This window comes from Calliphora vicina, chromosome 1 (genome assembly GCF_958450345.1).
Source record: "Calliphora vicina chromosome 1, idCalVici1.1, whole genome shotgun sequence".
In the NCBI taxonomy this organism is placed as follows: domain Eukaryota; kingdom Metazoa; phylum Arthropoda; class Insecta; order Diptera; family Calliphoridae; genus Calliphora; species Calliphora vicina.
Window position 1 is genome coordinate 161,380,980 of NC_088780.1, and position 22,702 is coordinate 161,403,681.

Here is a 22,702-nt window from a genome sequence, read left to right on the forward strand (position 1 = left end):
ATAATCGTAAAAAACCCAAATAACAATAACGAAACCAAGTTATAATGTAGATTTGCAACTTGCAAAAGAAATAGATCACTTTATTTCTGAAGGAACAAGAGGAAAATACTTGCAGATTTGTTGTAAGTATTTGCAAACGGTTTTGCCAATATGAAGGATGTTTTTCGGCAGCAGCATATGTCGGAAACAAAATTCGTCCCAGAATGGCAGACGAAACCATAGATGCAATAGTATGCTTTTTAGTGTCTAATAAAAATTAATAGCTAAATAAAAAAAAATAATTTTCTTTATTATAATTTTCGGTATTTTAGATTTCCCGGATCGGAATTTCGGGATTCTTTACCAAATCCCGATCCCCGCGATTTTCAAAAATCAGTCCCGGTTAGCATCTCTAGTGACAATGAAATATTTTTGTTATATGGGTGGTATACAATTATGAACGTTCAAGTGATTTTCTGAAGGGAACCTTGTATGGGGACTAGAAACAAATGTTGCCCGAATTTCATCATACTTTACAGTATAATTTCATATTACTGAGAACTAACTTGTGTGAATTTGTACTGATATTGTCCAGCAAACTTTATCAGCAGAGAGTATTTTAAGGAATGTCTCAGAAAAACTTATACAGACTATTCCAGCCTTTGGTTCAGCAAATTATTATTTTTGCTCAAATGAGTTTCATTTTATGACGGCAAATTAAATTCCCTTTTTAACTTTTATTTTTACGTTGAAAAATAACTGTTTTAGATGGATTTTTATTTTTAAAGTTACAAAATAACTTTTTTGATATCACTTATAACCGTTACGGTCCGTAATGCATGTATGTTAGAGTGACAATCAGTTCTATGGAAAAAAATTGTTGTTAAAAAGTTAACCTAAAAGTTAAATTCTGAAGATTTGAGCCAAATCGGGCAACGATTTCTGGACGCGCATCGAGGTCAAAGTTCAGATATATTCAAAATTTTACTATTTATATGGAATAAATAGGTGAAACTCTTTCTGCATTGTTTTCTAGAAATATGTAGATTTATTTATATTAATGAATATTACATTAAAAAACTTTTAACTTTTATCTTTTCATTAGAAATTCCCAATTTTGAAAAATTTGACCTTCACGATTTAGAGGTTATCGTTTTCCGATTTTAGTAAAACTTTCAGACCATATTTAAAATTACAAGGACTATAATATTATGAATAGGTTTTACTTAAAATTTATAACATTAAGGAAATTGGGCTCATTCGCCTAAATATGGACAAAAAATTAGGTTTTCTTTAAAATCGCAAAATTTAAATCGCAGGTACGGAAAAACTGTAAGAGGTATTGATATAATTTTTTCATATTTTTATTCCCTATTTCGATCTCAATAAATCCCAATGTGATAATCAAAAAATTCTGAAATTTGTTTAACAAAATTTTTAAAAGTTTGAAAATGGTGATTCGAAACGACCGTTAAAAAAATAATATTTTTTGACCATAACTGCGAATAGGTTAACGGTATCCTACGAAGACAAAAACTCATTCACAAGTAAATACGGATATATTTTAAATAAAAATTAGCTTATATTTAAATTTTTCTCGAAATATGTTAATTTTTTTTACTAAATTTTTTGTTCAAGTGGCCTGAAACACGTTAATGGTCTGGCGAATTTGTAATAACTTTAACATTTTTTAACCAAATTTTGTCATTTATATCTCATTACAACGATAATTACGTACATATTTCGATTTTTTTGCATTCAATTGCAAAAGTATTTATTTAGTAGCAAAATTTTTTCAAAAACTGAAAAACTTGCATTTTTCTCTAATTTTGGCGATAATACAGTTTTTGGGTCATTTTGACCCAAAGGAGATACAGGTTTAATTTCAAAAAAAAAATTTAATGTAATGTTCATTAATATAAATAAATCTACATATTTCTAGAAAACAATGCAGAAAGTTAATGAGTTTCACCTATTTATTACATATAAATAGTAAAATTTTGCATATATCTGAACTTTGACCTCGATGCGCGTCCAGAAATCGTTGCCCGATTTGGCTCAAATTTTAAGCACTTAACATTTAGGTCTAGTGTCACAATATTCCATCCTGCACTCTTTGAAATCTAAAATAAAAAAATCGGCTGTCACTCTAATGTATGTATTAGTTTTTTCTGACTCACTTTACTCACAATATGTTACAAACGGAATGACAAATCAATATAACCCACATCTTTTTTGATGGTGGGTATAAAAATACCCTTCTTGATTGAATAAACCTAATTCGAATTTGTATCTATCTATTAAATTGTTTTTTATTCTACAAATTATGTTTAACGCATCATGTATGTTCAACACTCTTAACACATAAATTAAACTTTACAGAATCTTTTTGGTATGGAAATTTAAAGGAATAACATGTTTTAAAGTTTTTTTATATATTCTATACAATTGAATGAAAAATTTGCACATAAATTTAACACACAATTTAATTTTATTTTAGACACATGTATGTAATTATAAATTTCGAGTTTTTAAAGTGTTTTAAATAAAGCACACAGCAATTTGTTTAAGGGGCGTTAAACTAAATAGAAATTAAATAAAATTTAATTGAATGTAAAATAGATGGTTTAATAAAATGCCATTGATATTTGCATAATGAAAATCGATAAAGTTTTGAAAATTATATTAATTTAAAAAAAATAAATAAATTTTAAGGGTCTTATTAAAAATCAATTGCATTCAATTGGTTTATATTTGCTGGTATTTGACTAATTCTTCCTCATAATTATAAATTGACCAAATTAGCTCCTTCAATATTATTCCTTGTTAATATTATTTAATTTTTTATCTCTCCTCTAACATTGTATGTATAATTATATGACAACTTTAAAAATTATCTCTATGACATTTAACAAATTTTAACTTCCCTAACGAGTCTATAACAATTTTTACTGGCTTTTATCACATTTTCACACCACATTTTAAAAACACTTGAAATAAAAAAAAATCGTAAGTGTATAAACTGCGTCATAAAAATAGTTTCTTATTAAAATTTAACAATAACAACAGAAAAACAGTTTCCCTTTTTCAAATAAATGTCACATTTAAAACACTCCTTATGAGGCGAAGATGATGCTGGGTTTTTATAAATATTTTAAAAGAAAACTAAAACTGTTTGTGTTTCATTTGTCCCTTTAAAACAATTTACAAATCCACCCCAGAATATGAAAATAAATACAAAAGAATTTCTGTTGTTTTTTCTAAAAACAAAAAAAGAAGTGACCACATCAACAACAGATATATTAGAAATTAAAGGAAAATTAAATTTGTTGACAGAAATGCCACTACATGATTCCAATAAAAATTATTCGAATAATCGAAAAAAAATAATTTTTTATTTGAATGAATATCAAATCAGAACATTATGAAATTTTATTTAAAATTAAAAGCTTTCCTAAAGACCTACATAGAAGCTTATAAGGTTCCTCCAATAGAGTTAGAATAATTTTTCAATTAATAATATTTAATCTGAATATAATTTATAATCCAGAGATTTTTTTAAATTTTTGCTTTTATTTTGAAACATTTGTACAATACAAATTTATTCCAAGTATTGGCCATTATCTTTCTGGCAACATATGGATACCGCGCCAAAAGAATTCTTTGTTTTGAGGCCAAGAACGAATCAAGCCAATATCGGATGCCCTGTTCCAAAGTGAAGCGTATCCCAAAGAGAGCATTCTGTATCGATCGAAATAAATACTAGTCGGACAGGGCAAGGTCTGGACTATAAGGCGGGTCAGGCTACACTTCACACATACTTCTTTCTAAAGAGTTTTTAACAAGTATTGCAGGTTTCATGTCTGTCTGCATATTCCAGCAATTTTCAATTTTTCAAACGAATCATTTGCATCAGGTACAGCAGTTTCCATATTTCAGCAGCTAATAATAGATAGGACCCTGTTGATCTCACCAAATACAGAGAATTCCCTTAGCGCCATGGATATTTTGCTTTGATGTCGATTCGGCTGATTGGCCGGGCTTCACGCTCCGGGTTATCGTAATAAATAATTCTCTTTTATTGGGTTCAAACATCAGTTCGGACATGCAAAATCGTTTTTCAAGGTCTCTCGGCTTTAATTTGTATGAAATCCAATTTCCCTGCTTTTGGATGAATCCTGCTGCTCACAAACGTTTTGAAATTGCTGTTTGAGTAGCTCCCAATGATTTTGCATGTTCTTACTAATTTTAACAACAATATTCATGGAGTAATGCCTCCAATTCTTGATCTTCAAACTATTTTGGTTGGCCTGGGCGAACTTTGTCGTCCGTGTCAAAATCACCACTTCTAAAACGCCCAAACTATCTATCGCATGTTGAAACTGATGCGACACTTTTTCTCAAATTAAAGAAGTAATGCAGAACTTTCGATTCGTTGGTTCCATAATTCGATATTTTAGAATTTATTTATATCAAAAACCACGTTCAAATCTATCTGTAAATGTATCTATTGTAAATCGCAATATTACACAGTGTGTGATTTTTTGAGTCTTGGAAATATAACCATATACGGACACCACTACGTGAAAAGACAAAAAAAAAAACGACATGAGTTTTGCCCAAATATTTGGGGCCTCGGTGTCATTTTTGCAAAAAAGTGATCATTTTCTCTTCTCTTATCAAAATCGAGAACAAAATGGGCCCTGTTCAGCCCCATAGGAAGCCAACTGTTCAAAATTCAAGGAAACAATCAACTACAAAAATGTACCTAGGATCTCAGTAAACAACTTTCTAGAACATATGAACTTCCTAGGAAGTTTAGGTAGGCCAATGTAAGTTAGTAAGAAAAAACTATAGGAATTAAGTGTTTTGGCATACTTTTAGGCAGCCGTATATGGTTATTTTTTTTTCGTGTTGCACTGTGTTATTAATCTTCGAAATTTTATTATTTTTTAACTTTCAAATAAAAATTTTCAATATTTTTACTTGTTATACATTCGAATAATCGAGAAAATTTTAAAAATTAATCGATCACCAATTGAATAAAATTATGGATTTTTATTGAATTAAAATAAAATTCTAATAAATGGCCACCATAATTGATAACGATTACGTTAAAACAAAATGCATAAATTAATGTTTAATAACAATATTTTTCCAAAACCTAAAAAAAAATCCAATATTTCTCTAGTAAAAACATTTCGAATTTTCCGATCGATAAACAAACCACACAGGGAAACAGATTCGTAATAGCAGCTGAATTGCTTGCCAATCAAATGATTCGGTTGCACACATAGAATTTGTCGGTTCTATCAGCAGAAAGTCGGTTGATTAAGATGAATTTCAGTTGTAGCAATCAAACTTTAGTTATCATTTCTGTAATTTTGTAGCCAAAACTGTAAAACTCGGTCACTGAGATAGAATTATTCGATTGGCAACAAATTCGGTTGACACTATGATCAGTTTGAGTTCAATTTTAATAATTTTAGAAGAATACATTCAAAAGTTAAAGTAAATATAGCAGAATTTTAGGCATTTTCTGGACCGCTACATCCTTCTATAGCTCTCGTTCGGTCTGCATGTGTGAATCCGTAAATATCATACTTTTAACACAAATTTTATTGATAAATAGATTTCAAGAATTATCATCATAATTATCAGATCTGTAAATGAATCATTCTTTTTTGATATTAATTCATTATGAATTAACTAAATTTTGAATTAATTCATTGAAAAATATGAATTGAATGAAATTTGAATCAATTCAAACGAATTAGGCAGAAATGAATTTCAATTCATTTCCAATTCAAATGAATTTGTAAAAATGAGTTGCAATTCATTTCCAATTCATTTGAATTGAATTGATTTTGAATTAATTCAAATGAATTAGAAAAAAAGAATTAGCAATTCAATGAGTGATTCAAAAATGAGTTGCAATGAATCAAATTCAAGAGCAGATCTCTAGGGGGAATGAAAAATTTCTCCTACCAAAATGAAAATATCCAGTACAAAAATTGAAAAGCCTTGTGCTGTATCCGCGCCTGATCAATGAAAACATGGTGTTAGGAGTTTGTTTCTTCAAGAAGAACTGATTTTTATTTTGAAATACGCTGAACGACAAAACGCATTTAATATTCAAGAATGCCTTTTTAACCATCGGATAATTATGCAGCACACTTAATGACTTTGAAGAATCTGCTAAACGAATTGCAATTCATTTTTAACAAATTCTTTTGAATTGACTCAAGTTTCATTCAATTAATTTTTTTGTGTGAATGATTCGCGAATTAATTCAAAAATTAATGATTAATTTACAGCTCTGCTAATTATCGACAATATTGAGTTAGCTCGAAGTTTACATACTGTAACTGTGCTTTATTTAATTATTCGACTACCCCAGAAAATAATACGACTATTTCAAAATATTGAAAAAACTGGGTATATTTAACATTACGATGTCCTAGGCCTGGTCCATAAAAACCAGAGGAGTAGTCTTAAAACTACCCCAAGGACCACCCCCGTGTATTGGTGTTGCAATCGTATTTACACGAAAATATGTCGCTAAACTAAAAACTCTTGTTTAACAATGACATGGTACATGACAGCATTACTTAGGACCATGTTGTAATTAGACCATTTTAAAATTAATCAAGTAGTCCAATATTATTTGCAGGCATGTTTTCTACCTCATGTCACACTAATGCAATCCCCAGTTATTTTTTTTTTTTTTGTAAACTGGCCACCTTAAATACCCAAACAAAAAACCCAAAGTATCTTTTTTTTAACTTTTTTCATTTAACTTGACGCCAATTTGTTTCTTAACAACTACATACACACAAACATCCATAATATAGACACATTTAAACATAGAAAAAATATTTGAAAGAAACTAAAGATCTCTCTCGTACGTCAGAATATGTCCAGGTCCAAGTCTGTCTCTTTGTCTGCATTTAGTTACACATCATATTGTGAAAAAATAATCATTTTGTTATCATTCTTTTTCTTCTTTTTTTATCATAGCTGATGGTATGAGTATCCATCTATTTAGTATTGTCTGGCATTATTAATTGGAACAAATAGGTAGAGTGTTGTGGTGGTGATGGTTGTAGCAATGAAAATAGAAAGGAAAAGTTGAGAAAATTTTTAAAAAATATAGGTTGATTGAGGCATAAGAAAGCCCTACAAAAGATTGAGAAAAAAAATTAAACCATACTAAATGGTTAGACATTTGTATGATGAAAACTGCCAGAGAACTTTGTGTTGGTATTCTAAACCAGTGGTCGGCATTCTTTGCTAAAAGGAGACGAACGGCTGCTTACTGATAACACAAATGCCAACAATTGACTCTCCAATTGATTTCTTCTGGTGTGTAAACTAACTACTTTCTAATCTGCAGTACAAAGTAAATGTTTAAAGTGACTTCATATTACGTAGGGACACTAAATTGACAATTGACTTCACGCTAGATTACCTGGGATTTACAAAGTAACCAATTGACCTCCCTTTGCACTACAAAGATCACATACGTGTCAAATGACGCAAAACTATTTAAATTGGGATCAAACACTAGTGAAATTATCAGAAAAAATCGGAAATGACTGTATAGAAGGGATACATTGACTACCCAGCAGTTCTAGGAGACAGTCCCGAACTAGTGATTTTACCCATCATTTAGGGTGGGAACTAGTTACTTCAATAGCCACGTGACTAGTTATTTTAACACGTGCATGTTCTAAGCAGGGAGTCAATTGACCCTTTTTTATTACAATGGGACTTTCTAATAGCTGGTCCAAAGTTGGCACTGCATTGCATTCACATACTGGTTACATATCGTCAGTTACCTCTAGTTATTTTAACACGTGCATGTCCTAAGCAGCGGGTCAATTGATCCTTTTTGATTACAATGAGACTGTCTGATAGCTGATCGAAAGTAGTCAACGCTTCTGGTGGGTGAAATAAAGTGCAGTACAAAAAAAGTTTGAAGTGACTTCACATAGGTTACTAAGAGACACTAAAGTGACTATTGACTTCATGCTATGTTACATGGGATGTCTGTATACTTATGTAAAAATAACAAGTAAGAAAGTATGGTCGGTCAAGCCCGCCCATATAATACCCTACACTAAGTAAAAGAGCAATAAAAAGTTTTCTTTTAAAATTTCAATAATTTATATTTTTGAGTGATTTACGGAAGTGGGCCTTATATGGGGGCTATGACCAATTATGGACCGATCACCATGAAATTAAGTCGTGTGATTTATGTCTATATTAAAGTTAACTATGTTGAATTTTGTGTGTTTACCAACATTTTTAAGCGATTTATGCACGATTTTCGGAAGCGGGTCTATATGGGAGCTATGACTAATTATGGACCGATCGTAACAAAATTTGGTAACATGAATTTTGTGTATATAAAACTTATATGGAGCGGATTTTGTGGAGATACATGTATAAATTAAACATTTATGACCGATAAAGTCCAATTTCGGGAGGACATTTGTATGGGGGCTAGGTGATATAATGGACCGATTTCAACCAGTTTCAATAGGCTTGGTCCTTGAGCCGAAAAAATAATATGTTTCAAATTTCATCGAAATATCTTCAAAATAGCGACCTGTACTCTGCGCACAAGGTTTACATGGACAGCCAGCCAGCCGACCAGCCGACCAGACGGACGGACGGACGGACGGACGGACATCGCTTAATCGACTCAGAAAGTGATTCTAAGTCGATCGGTATACTTTAAAGTGGGTGTTAGACTAATATTTTTGGGCGTTACAAACATCTGCACAAACGCATAATACCCTCCCCACTATGGTGGTGTAGGGTATAAAAATAAACTGTATGAGAATTATATCAACACAATTTGTAAAATACCTGTTTGTACGAATTACTCACAAAACGTTTAAAGTGACTACACTCCAGATTACTTAGAGACACTTAAGTGGCAATTGTCTTCAAGCTAGAGTACTTGGGACGTATAAAGTAACCAATTGTCTACTATCTGCACTACAGAGTGTACATACGTGTCAAATGGCCAAAATATATAAATTGGAGTCAGCAAAGTGATAAGAAATTTGGGACAATTACTGTCTTTAAGGGATACATTGACTACTTGCTTAACTGCTGGGTACTTTCGAAACCTCTGTGAAGGTTATTAAAGTCAATGATCGTTGAGTTAATAATAGAGGACTGTTAGAAGAAGTCCTGCATTAATCAATAAGGTACTGTTAACGTGTTAATAGTATTTAAAAGTTCACAATTTCTTATTTCATTTGTGGCCTAGGACTTTCTAAACCCTGTAGGATTAATTATATACATGTAGCGCCACACTATTTAACAATGTATTGATGTGTTTGTGTTCTTTGGTTTGTTTGTGTGAAAATTTTTGAATGATTGGCCAATTGGCTACAACACTTTATAGAAATTCTTTACTTTTTTTTCATTGTAGGAATTTTGTCTAAAAAAAAACACACAATACTTTATAGATCTTAATCTACTAGCAACCATCAGTGCTATTTACTTTATATAAACACACATACTTACTCCATTTACAACCAAATATATGAATTTGAGGTTGTTTTTTCAACAATTCTCTTAATAGTCAGTTCAAACAAACATTCCATTTGAATGTTTTCCACTCTTTTTTGCTAATACTCCTTTTTTTTCTTTGTTTTTTTCTTTTTTGCAGACAACGTGGTCCCACTTTTGTTTGGACATTTAATTTGAAAACCAAGGAAAAGGCTGGCAAATGGACACTGGCTGGCGTTTGTCTACTGTTACAAATTTAAAATGTTTATTCAGCATCTTTAGTGCAAAAATTCTGTTTCAGTTTAAGTGTCTGTCGGCCTGTCCACTCAACTATTACTTTTCAAAAACAAAAAAAAAAACTAATTTGATCAAATCTCTTTGATGGCACTGACAAAAAGATAAAACACACAAATCTCCAAGAATCTTAAATGTACGAAAAAGAAAAGCTTAGAAATGGCCAACACAAAAAAACAAAACGAAAGCAGCTAAGTGTGGCCTTATTATTTTTTGTATTATTGTTCATCTGTATTCTACAATTTCAATGTTATTTTTCGCCATCTGTTTTTTTTTTAATAAAAAGCAAATAAATTGACATCATTATGATTCAATTATTTAGTTAAAATACTTGAGTGTCAATTAAAATGGCAAATGTTTCAGTGTATGATGAGTAGGAAGGGAGTATGGAGTTTTTTAGTTTAATTTAAATACAAAATGAACGAGAATTGAATAAAGTTAAGTATTCGATTGATTTTTAGTAAATTTAAATATAGAGGATGCTGTCATGGATGAGCAACTCGGGCTTGAAAAACCAGAATCATCAGACACTTTCATCTTGAAAAGTCAAAATGTACAATTGAATCCAAAACTTGCTTATTTTAGGCTGTACAGTGGATTAGAAACGTTTTATTTTGGAAATAATTCGATCCAAATGAGCTGAAATTTAAAATATAAATAGTACATTAGAAGATCTTAGATCTTTAGTACTAGTAAATGAAGATCTTAGATCTTTAGAAGATATAAGTTATTTAGTTAAATTTTGCTCGATTTTTTTTTTTGGTTTTTTAGATATGGCGGGCCTACAGAGGATCGCAATTTGTTTCCAAAAACTCAGCTATATTGGGGATAAAATTCTAAATATAATAAAAAACAAGTAAGAAAGTATGGTCGCTCAAGCCCGACTATGTAATATCCTACACCAAGTAAATGAGCACAAAGATTTTTCTTTTAAAATATCAATAATTTATATTCGTGAGTGATTTTCGAAATGAGCCTTATATGGGAGCTATGACCAATTATGGACCGATCACAATGAAATTAGGTCGTCTGATTTGTGTCTGTATGAAAGTTATTTATGTTGAATTTGGTGTATATACCGATATTTTTAAGAGATTTATGCACGTTAAAGTGATTTTCGGAAGCGGGTCTATATGGGAGCTATGACTAATTATGGACCGATCGTAACAAAATTTGGTGACATGAATTTTGTATATATAAAACTTATTTGGAGCGAAATTTGTGTAGATACATATATAAATTGAACATTTATGACCGATAAAGTCCAATTTCGAGAGTACATTTGTATGGGGGCTAGGTGAAATAATGGACGGATTTCAGCCAGTTTCAATAGGCTTCGTCCTTGGGCCGAAAAACTTATATGTACCAAATTTTATCCAAATATCTTCAAAATTGCGACCTGTACTCTACACACAAGGTTTACATGGACAGCCAGCGAACCAGCCAGACGGACGGACATCGCACAGTGGTATGAGAATAAAAAAAGAGGGAAATAAATCTGTAATTTCTAAACCCTTACGCCAATTTGAATGAAACTTCTCATGCGCAAAGAGGAGTTTAAGTTTTGAATTTGGACCTCATGACACCACCAGGAGCGGGACCAGGGGTTCCCAAAGTAGGACACCTCGGGTATGTTCAATTTTTAAAATGATCCTATTTCTTCGTTTGTGTTCCGATTAACTATCAATTATCTCCTTTAGCTTAGGAGATATTCGTATTTGAAAATTTAATTTTCAACATTTTTACCCACCCTACACCAGTTTTTTGGTGACCGCGGTTCCAAATATTCTCCGATTTTATCCATTTTACTTTTATAGGATTAACAATAGATCTATATATCAAATAAAGAAAGAAGTGTTTAAAAATCATGACTGAGTCCGCTGAGAATTTACCTAACATACAAATTCATAAAAAAGCATGTTGCCTACATGATAACATTTTTATGAATGTAAATAACAGTGCTAGGTAAATTCTCGACTCAGAAAGTGATTCTAAGTCGATCGGTATACTTTAAGGTGGGTGTTAGACCAATAGTTTTGGGCGTTGCACAAAAACGCATTGTACCCTCCCCACTATGGTGGTGTAGGGTATAAAAACCTGCTAACAGTTAGCTCGTCCCTATTAAAAGTTACACTCGTCCAAAGTTGGAACATGTAAAAAGGGCCGTATTTTTTACGATTTTTTCCACAAAAGTCCAAATATTTTTTCTTTGATAGAAAAACATTTTCTTCCGAACTATATAGAATTTTTACATGATCCGGAAAAAGAACTTAATACAAAAGCATATGAAGTATAATTTGGCTCACTTAAGCGGACCTAGTAGCCCCCAGACCTATCCAAACTTGGCAATTTAAAAATTAATTTTTTGTGAAAAAAATTTTAAAAAACAAAAAGCACAGATCCTCGAAAAAGCTCCACATTTGTATAACCCTATATAATATTTAAATACATACAAAGTTGTTTTACTATCACGCAGTAAATAAAGTCACAGTGGACACTTTTCTCAAAAAACTCAGTTTTTGGAACACATTTTCTCCGTCTTAGGAATTTTGGTATATAAAAATAAAAATGTCAACAAAATTTAATGCCATTCATTTAAGGACATTTGAATCTACATTTGTTCAAAATTTTGTTGTGATATCTTTAACGCTTAAAATTTTACATAAATTCAAATTTTAAATTTTTCTTCATAGAAAATCATCATAATATTATTTTTTTAATTTTTAGGGTAAATTATGTCCGAAAAATTTATCAAATTATTTAATTATCAATCTACAAGTCCTAAGGTTTTCACCAACATTAAATACTTCTACAAAATGGGCTATATTTACTCTTCAGAAGCTCCACAAACCTTGTCGCCTTTGAAAAATGTGCATGCAAAATGCAATTTCCAACCATGTAAAATTTCCTAACAAAATCTCAAATAGTTCCAGAGATACCGAATTGTTTCCAAACCACAGTGCAGTGGTACAGAATAAAAATATTTTGAAAATTAATCTGTCATTGAAATAAAATATCAAGAATTTTATTCAAAACTAGTTAACCGCAACGGCTTCGCCCGATGGCATTTACTAATGTTAGTTCTTCAAGTTTCTCCAACCCACATACACCTACCTGTTCTTATTTATTTGCAAATAAAATATATGAATTTATACTGCATACTTTAGGGGGCTTTTTTATTACAGTTGACAGGACTCAAAAAAACCGGTTTTAGCAAGAATTTTCGATTTTTTTTTCTTTACAAACCATATCCTGAAAATTTCGAATCGAATAATAAAATCAGCCAAATCACTCCAGCCGTTCTCACGTGATGACATTACATTCATGGACCATTTCATTATACCCTACACCACCATAGTGGGGAGGGTATAATGCGTTTGTGCAGATGTTTGTAACGCCCAAAAATATTAGTCTAACACCCACCTTAAAGTATACCGATCGACTTAGAATCACTTTCTGAGTCGATTAAACGATGTCCGTCCGTCTGGTTGGCTGGCTGGCTGTCCATGTAAACCTTGTGCGTACAGGTCGCAATTTTGAAGATATTTCGATGAAATTTGGTACATATTATTTTTTCGGCTCAAGGACCAAGCATATTGAAACTGGCTGAAATCGGTCCACTATTTCACCTAGCCCCCATACAAATGTCCCCTCGAAATTGGACTTTATCGGTCATAAAGGTTTAATTTATATATGTATCTCCACAAATTCTGCTCCAAATAAGTTTTATATACACAAAATTCATGTCACCAAATTTTGTTACGATCGGTCCATAATTAGTCATGGCTCCCATATAGACCCGCTTCCGAAAATCACTTTAACGTGCATAAATCGCTTAAAAATGTTGGTATACACACAAAATTCAACATACTTAACTTTAATATAGACATAAATCACACGACCTAATTTCATGGTGATCGGTCCATAATTGGTCATAGCCCCCATATAACCCCACTTTTGAAAATCACTCAAAAATATAAATTATTGAAATTTTAAAAGAAAAATTTTGTTGCTCTTTTACTTAGTGTAGGGTATTATATGGTCGGGCTTGACCGACCATAATTTCTTACTTGTTTTTATATATATAGATGGTCATTTAATATTTCTTCAAATGTGTACAAAGCTGTGGAGCCCATTTACCCACTATGATATTCCATATATAACCCTTTCCTGTGTGCTTTATGATTTAATAACAAAAAATATCTGTGAATAATATTCTAAAACAATTTAGAATTTTGTAAACTTTTAAGTATTTTAAATCAAAATATATAAGTTGAACCTTTTAATTTAAAATACATTGCATAACAGTGTCTTAGATATTAACAGCCCAAAGGCATTTTACATTTTGCACATAAAAATTAAATTAAATTCAAATCTTTAATATAATTTCCTTCCTAATCAATACAAATAAAATATCCATGAAAAAAAAAACAAAGAAACGGAAAGCACAGCTATTATATAAAGAATTTTCCAAAACATTGTAGCAAATGTTAATGCCTGCCACCTTGCTAACATTTCCCTTAACAAACAAATACAAGGGAACATAACGTCAAAAACTCTGACTCGCGCCCCTGTAATTAAGCAGGCAGTTAATGTCTCCCTACTCGAATTGATATATTTTGGGTTATTTGCCACGTATGTGTTCTTTGTAGATCAGATAGATGTCAATTTATACATCCCATGTAATCTAGCGTGAAGTCAATTGTCACTTAAGTGTCTCCAAGTAATCTAGAGCGTAGTTACTTTAAACGTTTTGTAAGTAATTCGTATAAACTGGTTTTATATGAATTGTGTTGATATAATTTTCATACAGTTTATTTTATTTTTGCTTAAGTGTACTGACATTTCATGTAACTAGCGTGAAGTCAATTGTCACGTTAGTGTCTCTAAGTAACCTATAGTGTAGTCACTTTAAATTGAAAGCTTTTTTTTTTACCCACCTGAAGCAATCTATTGGAGAGTTGTAGGAGGAAACTTTGTTTACAAGCAATTGGTTACATATTTGAGACCAATTAGTTTCCACTTGCAACCGTACATTTCAAAATAACTAGTTGATCAAGTAACCAGTTAGATAGATAATAAGGTAACTGACTCTATGTTACCGGTATGTGAATAAAATGCGTTAACTACTTTGGGCTATCAGACAGTCTCATTGTAATCAAAAAGGGTCAATTGACCCTTCAGCTAACTACTCACGTAGCTAGTTATGTAACTAATCACTAGTTCAGGGCAGTCTGCTAGAACTGCTGGGTAGTTTGGAGCTACATCTATATTAATGGTACTACAGGGATTTGAAAGTCATTGGACACAAATGAAACAAGAAATTGTGATTTTTTCAATACTAGTTGAGGATTACTTCAACTCCTCTAAAGATCTTCTAGGATCAACTGATTTTTTCTTCATTTCACACGTACACAGAGAAAACAGATTCGTGATAGCAATAGAATTTGTTGCTAATCGACTGATTGTATCTTAGTGACCGAATTTTACAGTTGTGGCTACAATATTTTGTAACTAATGTTTGGTTGCCTCAACTGAAATTCTTCTTTATAGACTGACTTTCTGTTGTTAGAACTGAAAAATTCTATGTGTGCAACCGAATCATTCGATTGCTATCACGAATCTGTTTTCTCTGTGTATGTGCTGTTTGTAGTGCAAAGATAAGTCGAATGGTTACTTTGTACATCATATGTAATCTAGCATGAAGACAATTATTACTTTAGTGTCCCTAAGTAATCTAGACAGTAGCTACTTTAGGTAACTTAGGTATGACTTAAAAATGCGGTATTTTTTTTTCAAATTTTTGGCTTTTATACATTCATTCAAAGTATAGGCCATTGTTAGCTATGACATAGTCCCATTATTTTGCCAACATATAGATTCCGAGTCAAAAGAACTACTCAATTTTTGAGGACGAATCAAGCCAATATCCAAAGTGAAGAGTATCCTAGAGAGAGCGTTCTGCATAAACCGAAACCAATAGTACTCGGACGAGGCAAGGTCTGGACTGAGGCATAACTTCCAAACCATTTCATTATAAATACTTTTTGACAGACAGTGCAACATGATGGCTAGCGTTGTCATAATGGAATATTACGGTTTCATGTGTGGCGGCATATTCTGGGTCTTTTTCGGCAAATGATAGCTTCAAACGAATCAGTTGCTTTCGGTACAGGTTCCGTGTGATGGTCTGGTCAGATAGGACCCTGTTGGTCTCACCAAATACAGAGAATTGCGCTATGGATATTTGGCTTTGGTCTCCATTTGGCTGGTTGATCGGACTCACGTACGATCGCATACGCTTCGGGTTATCGTAATGGATCTATTTTTCATCGCAAGTAATGATTCGGTGAAAAACGATTTTCTTTTTTAGCGTTCAAGCATGAAAAATCGTCTTTCAAGTTTTCTCGTGTGACACCCAATTTATTTGCTTTGGATGCACATTTTGAAATTGAATTTGACAACAATCTTCATGGAGTAATGCTTTCAATTCTTCGTATTCAAAAGTTCTTGGCTTGTTTGGGCGATCTTTGTGTTCCTTATCAAAATCACCACTTCTGAGCCGCACAAACCATCTCTCGCACGTTGAAAACGATGAAACACACAAGCTTTGGTGAGCAATCGGTGTGCTTAAGCGGTACTTTTTTTCAAATTAAGGAAGTAAAGTAAAACTTCCCGCATATGACGTTGGCACAAAATTCGACATTTTCGAAGCACACTATACTATAATATTCAATAACTAGGTGAGAATAAATGACAGATACGTAGGTACCCTTGAAAATGACATATTAGTTATTAAAAATAAAAACCGCATTCAAAAGATACGCAATCTATTGTAAATCCCGCATTTTATGGTCATACTCCAATATTTATACAGTTTGTCTCACTAAATGATTGATAAAATCACTAGTTCGGAACAGTCTCCTAGAACAGCTGGGTCCTCTGACTTTGGCACTCATACACAGGCACAAAATCACATCCGTTTCGTTTAAAACAAGCGGAAATTACCGCGTTAAAGGCATGACGATGATGATGATGATGCAACAAAACATGATTCTAATTAAACAAAACTGAAAACAACCAGCAAAGAAGCCTGGACTGGAATTAAACTTCATTATGTGATTCCCGGCAAGCATTAACCTCGTTATTTAAATGCCATTTGCTGTAAATGCGAGTACGTATGAGAGTTGGGTACGTAGACAAGGAAATGCAACAAATTTTTAATTTGAATTAGAAAGTTTGAAGTTTGAAGTTTGATCGATATTATTGAATGTATGTGCAAAAAGTATGAGTATCATGTGGTGTGTGAGTATTTGAATAGGTTTGGTATGCCGCCTGCTTACACCAGCAAACTATTTTTCCTGGTTTTTTCACTATAATGGGCATTTTTATGTTTCAAATATTTTCCACAGTCGGGGTCATTCATCACCAGTTAAATTCCCAACGTTCACTAGCTGTAAAGGTTCTCTCTGGCAAAGACGTTTGTGCTGCCAACATAGTAACACGGTTAGCATATACAGTTTAATTAAAGTTTGCCACCGAACAATACAACAGCATAACGAGAAAAAAAACACAGTGTTTACAAGACTTTAAGAAGATTTTAATAAATTTGAAATTTTCGTGGCAATGAATGAAATTTCTGCAGCAAGTGCAGCATCAACAGAAGATGCTGTGCAACAGCAACAACAGCCAGAGCAAACTATTCATAACAATCTAAGCATGACTGGCACCAGCATCCCTGACAACATCAACAACAGCTCAAATGGCATTTGCACCAGAAGTAGCAGCAACAGCAGCAGTGGTAGCACCACCAGTACCACTGCCAACAACATCCTTTACAGTGGAGGTGGTTGTCTGCCATTGTCAAATGATGCCAGATTAGAGTTTATAACAACTTATACATTAACCAGTTTACGACTTAAGCATGATAAATGGCATAAAATGATGGCCACCCAGGAGTATCAGGTAAAACTATTGCAATTTTTATGTACAAAAACTACTCTCTCCTCATTCAACACTAACTGCGTAGAATTACTACATGTATTACCAACAATATGAACAGCATTTTAATACTCTATTGTATAAAACAATTTATTATTGAATTTCTTTTTTTTTGTTTGTTGTTTGTGTTACTTTCGTCAACAATTTATTATTGTTGTTGTTGTCATTGCAGCTATTGTTTAAAATATTTAACAAATACATAATTGTTGTGCACAGTAAATAACGATACAGGTAGCTATAGTGCAGAAAATACTTATAAGGATATTTTCAACATTTGTTAAACAAACTCAACTTTAACTAATAAAAGAGCTATATTCGGCTGTGACGAATCTTATATGCCCTTCACCAAATCATGCTTTCAAATAAAAATTTTAAATATTTTTAGATAAAACAAGTAAGAGTGCTATATTCGGCTGTGCCGAATCTTATATACCCTTCACCAAATTATACTGCAAAATTTTGAATATTTTTAGGTAAACAAAATTTTATTTTTTTTCAGTTGTTTTTTTAATTTTTTGGAAAAAAAATTTTTTCGATTGTTATTTTAAATTTAAATTTTTTTTTTTTTAAATTTAAAATTTTTTTTTTTTTTAAATTTTAAACAATTTTTTTTTTGTTTTTTTAATTTTTTTTTTGTGAAAAAAAATTCGGGTTTTTTTCCGATTTTTACCCATAGTAGGTCCAACTTACTATGGTCTTATATACGTCGTTGCAAATGTCTTTGAAATATCTATCATTAGATATCCATATTGACTATATTAATGTCTTAGTAATCCAGATATAGGTCAAAAATCGAGGTTATTTTTTCCTCATATCTCAGCCTATTTGTGTTCCGATTTTGCTGATTTTAAATAACAAAATTCTCGAAAGCATGTCTGACAGAATTATTGAAGATTTGGATCCCGAAGATATCTGGGGTCTTCAGAAAATTGATTTCAACAGACAGACAGACGGACATGGTTTAATCGACTCCGCTATCTCGGGTCGGAAATGAAAAATGTAGAAATTACAAACTTATATATACCCTTCTCACGAAGGTGAAGGGTATAAAAATACTTTTTTTCATATTTTTTTTTGAAAATTATTATGCAATGGCGTATATAAAGCCAAGTATGACCTTCAATGGGTTAAAATCTAATTCAACAAAAATACAACAAATCAGAAGTCTGATACAACAACAACATACATTGACTACCGTATTTTGTTGTTCATTGAGTTAGGTTTTTGACAATAGACTTAGGTTTTTAACAATTCCGTCTCGTCTCTATGTTACCCTATGATCTAATTTTTTAATTAAAAAAAATAAATTTATTACTGAAAATATTTAAAAAAAACAAATTTAAAAAACAAATAGGGGTAAAAAATCTTGATGTCGATTTTCACCCACTGTAGGTTCGACTTGACCTTATATACGGCATTTCAAAGGTCTTTGAAAGATCTATAATAGGATACCCATGTTGTCTATATTAATGACTTACTAGGGTATTCATTCGAGTAAGGAGTGAGATCGAAAAATTCTTAACATACATATATGTTTATAAAAAAGAAACCACTAAACTTACAGCTTTAATTTTTTTTTTATTTGATTGAAATTATTATTACAATTTACAAAAAAAATTATTTTTATAGTTTTAATCACTAGTGATGAAATTTTGAACCTTTTTCGGAAACCCTTCCATTAACGTTTTTATAGTGCTTTCTGTCACTTTGCTCGAACATGTAGTCCATCTCCGTTTAAAATCTACCACACTTTTGGACACCTTTTTTGTACTCTTCAATTCTCTTTTAACAAGAGCCCAATATCTCTCCACTGGCCTTAGCTCCGGGCAGTTTGGAGGATTTGCCTCTCTTGGTACAAATACCACATTATTGTTCTTGTACCACTCAAGGGCTTGTTTGCCATAGTGACAGGATGCCAAGTCAGGCCAAAAATAAGTGGACACATTATGAAGTCTTATGAATGGAAGCAGCCTTTTTTGTAAACATTCCTTGATGTAAATTTCGGTATTTATAGAGCCCGTTGTAACAAATGAGTGGCTTCTTTTGCCGCAACTGCATATTGCTTGCCATACCAAGAACTTTCTGGGAAATTTTGTCTGCTTTTGGGTCCTAAACTTTTCTTCAACATTCCCTCGAGCATCAGCAACATAAAATTTTTGACCTGGAAGTTGCGAAAAATCTGCCAGAACATACGTTTCGTCATCCATTATGCAGCAAGAATATTTTTTTATAAAACTTGACTTCAATTTCCGTGCTCTGTTTTTGGCCTCTAAATTTTTAGTAGCGTTCCTGTCAGGAACTTTTTGAGCCTTGTATGTTTTTAAACCTGCATTAGCTTTAACTTTTCGTACCAAATAGTCCGAGCACTGAGCTAACCGGGCTGCTTTCCTACCGGATGTGTTGGGAGCTCTTTTGAAAATGCGTTCTATTTTTTTGGCTTTAGAAACATCATGTGGACCATTCCTTCTACCTGAACCAGGTTTTCTATCAACTGACAAGTTCTCCCGGTACTGTTTAATAACATTGGAAACAGTTTGACGGCAGACCTTTGTATGCTTGGCCAACTTTTTGTAAGACCAAGTTGGGTTTTGTTGAAAATATTTAATAATTTCAGTACGCACTTTTTTCTGGTCACTCATTTTAATCAGATTAACAAAAAAATTAATATAATTGACATTACACATAATAACTGACATGTTTTTCAAAGGTAACTTGATCAAAAAAAAATTCAAATAATACTTGGGTTAAAAAATGTAATGAAAAACGTGTGTTAAGAATTTTTCGATCTCACTCCTTAATGATCGTTTGTTTAATCGAATTATTAGTAATAATGACTTACAAAAATTATACTAATTCTGAAATTCGACAAATAACTAAAGATAAAGGGAGTCTTTCGATCACTGTAGATGTGCGGTCCAATAGCTCCTTCCAAAAATATATAAATATTACTGCAATAAGTTACAATTCAAAAATCAAGTCTTTCAAAATATTTAATTTAGGTTTTGAACCAATGAAAATAAAAGGTACGGAATAAAATATTTGTTATTTAGTAAAAAAAAGGCTGTATGATTTTAGAATTGATTTCGAAACATAAATTTTAGGGAGTAAAGAATTAGTTACTAATTTTAAAACCCGCAGGATCGGGCCCAACTAGCTCAAATTTTTGAAAGCAAAATTACTGTGTTTTTCGTGATTTTAAATGTTCAGGGTCATTTGGACCCCAAGTGCTATTAAGGGTTAATTTCCATTTTTGTGCTGTTATTATAAATACTAGACTTCATGTTATATTTTTCTTAAGTTTCATCAAAATCGGCCCAAAAATATATAACATTTCGGTATATTTTCATGAGAAATTCCAAATATTGAAAAAATTGACCTTTGACAATTTAAGGGTAAACGTTTTCCGATTTTAGGCTTTCAGACTATATTTTTAAATTACCTGGACTATAATATTCTGAACAGATTTTACTTGAAATTAATAACATTAAGGAATTGGGGCTCAATCGCCAAAATATGGCCCAAAAATAAGTTTTTCTCGAAAATCGCAAAATTTATATAGCAGGTACGGAAAAACTATAGGAGGTATAGACATACTTTTTTCACATTTTTATTCCCTATTATGTTGTCAATGAATCCCAATGTGATGATGAAAAAATTCTAAAAATTGTTTAACAAAATTTTTAAAATTTGAAAATGAAGCCGTTAAAAATAAAAATTTTGCACATAAAAAATAGGTTGTCCTGGTTTTTTTCTAATATTTCTCTCGATTTTAAATAGCAATCATGTATGTAAGTTATGTGGGAGCTACGGAAAGTTGGTTTCAACATACAGACGGGGGATTTCATGTCAAGTGAACCAACTTTTGAAATCGATGTCATCCGTTCGGGATGAAATTTGCACCAACACACTATTTCTCAACAAAAGCTGCCTAGAACTCTCTAAGTTAGAGGGGTCAACATTTGACATTTTGGTCAAGCAGGTTTTTTTCTCATCCATGTAAGTTATTACCTTTTGTTCGTAGCAAAACGTGTCCCAAATAGTTTATATAGCTATTTCTTCAATTATTTTAAATTTAAATTTGAAAAAAAGTTCGATTTTGCAAAAAAAAATTAAATTTTATGTCTTGAGTTACAAAACAATTATTTTGATAGATATCCCTCTCGTACCCCACTAAGCGACCAAAAAGTTCGTCAAAGAAAAGACCTAAGAATTCTTTTCCGCAAAAAAAAAGTCAATTTTGAAAAAAAAAAAAAGTCTGCATATTCTGGGAATTTTTCGGTCAATGCTTGCTTCAAACGAATCAGTTGCTTTCGGTACAGGTTCCCTGTGATGTTCTGGCAAGATTTCACCAGCTCATTAGGTCTACTATCCCTTTGGTCTCACCAAATACAGAACATTACCTAACCGCCATGGATATTTGGCTTTGGTGTCGATTCAGCTGGTTAGCCGGGCTTCACATACGATCATTTACGCTTCGGGTTAATCGTTAATCGGCTTCGGTTAATCGTTATCTCATTTGCATCGCAAGTTTTGATTCGGTGCAAAAATTATTTTCTTCTATTGCGTTCAAGCATCATATCGGACATGCAGAATCGTCTTTCAAGGTATCTCGACTTTAATTTTGAAATTGCTGCTAAAGGAGCTGCCAATGATTTTGCAAGCTCTTGTTGAGTTTTACAACAATCTTCATGAAGTTATGCCTACAATTCTATAACCGCAGAAACCGCCTTTCGCACGTTGAAACTGATGAAACACATTCACAATAAGCTTCGGTGAGCAAGCGGCAAGTGCTTCAGCGGCACTTCACAAAATAATTAATGCTAAGTGAAGATTAAAAATTCAAATTTTAACAGTTTTTTTCTATTATGGGCTAACTTGGAATCCTATTTGACATTGG

The 22,702-nt window shown here is 32.1% G+C and overlaps 2 protein-coding genes across 3 annotated transcripts in view; both read left to right on the forward strand.

Annotated features, from left to right (window-relative positions):
* The window catches only part of LOC135964246 (dynein beta chain, ciliary), a 63,292-nt gene extending 53,196 nt beyond the window's left edge, over window positions 1-10,096 (forward strand). For both annotated transcript variants that reach the window (XM_065516430.1, XM_065516429.1), the window contains one exon: window positions 9,671-10,096. In XM_065516430.1, the coding sequence (XP_065372502.1) occupies window positions 9,671-9,770 (100 nt within the window). In that variant the 3' untranslated portion in view covers window positions 9,771-10,096. The remainder of the gene's footprint in view (window positions 1-9,670) is intronic.
* A 7,334-nt stretch (window positions 10,097-17,430) lies between these two features.
* Window positions 17,431-22,702, forward strand: part of LOC135953842 (dynein beta chain, ciliary) — a 148,583-nt gene continuing 143,311 nt past the window's right edge. Inside the window, exon 1 of the mRNA XM_065503858.1 lies at window positions 17,431-17,769. Within this exon, the coding sequence (XP_065359930.1) occupies window positions 17,431-17,769 (339 nt within the window). The remainder of the gene's footprint in view (window positions 17,770-22,702) is intronic.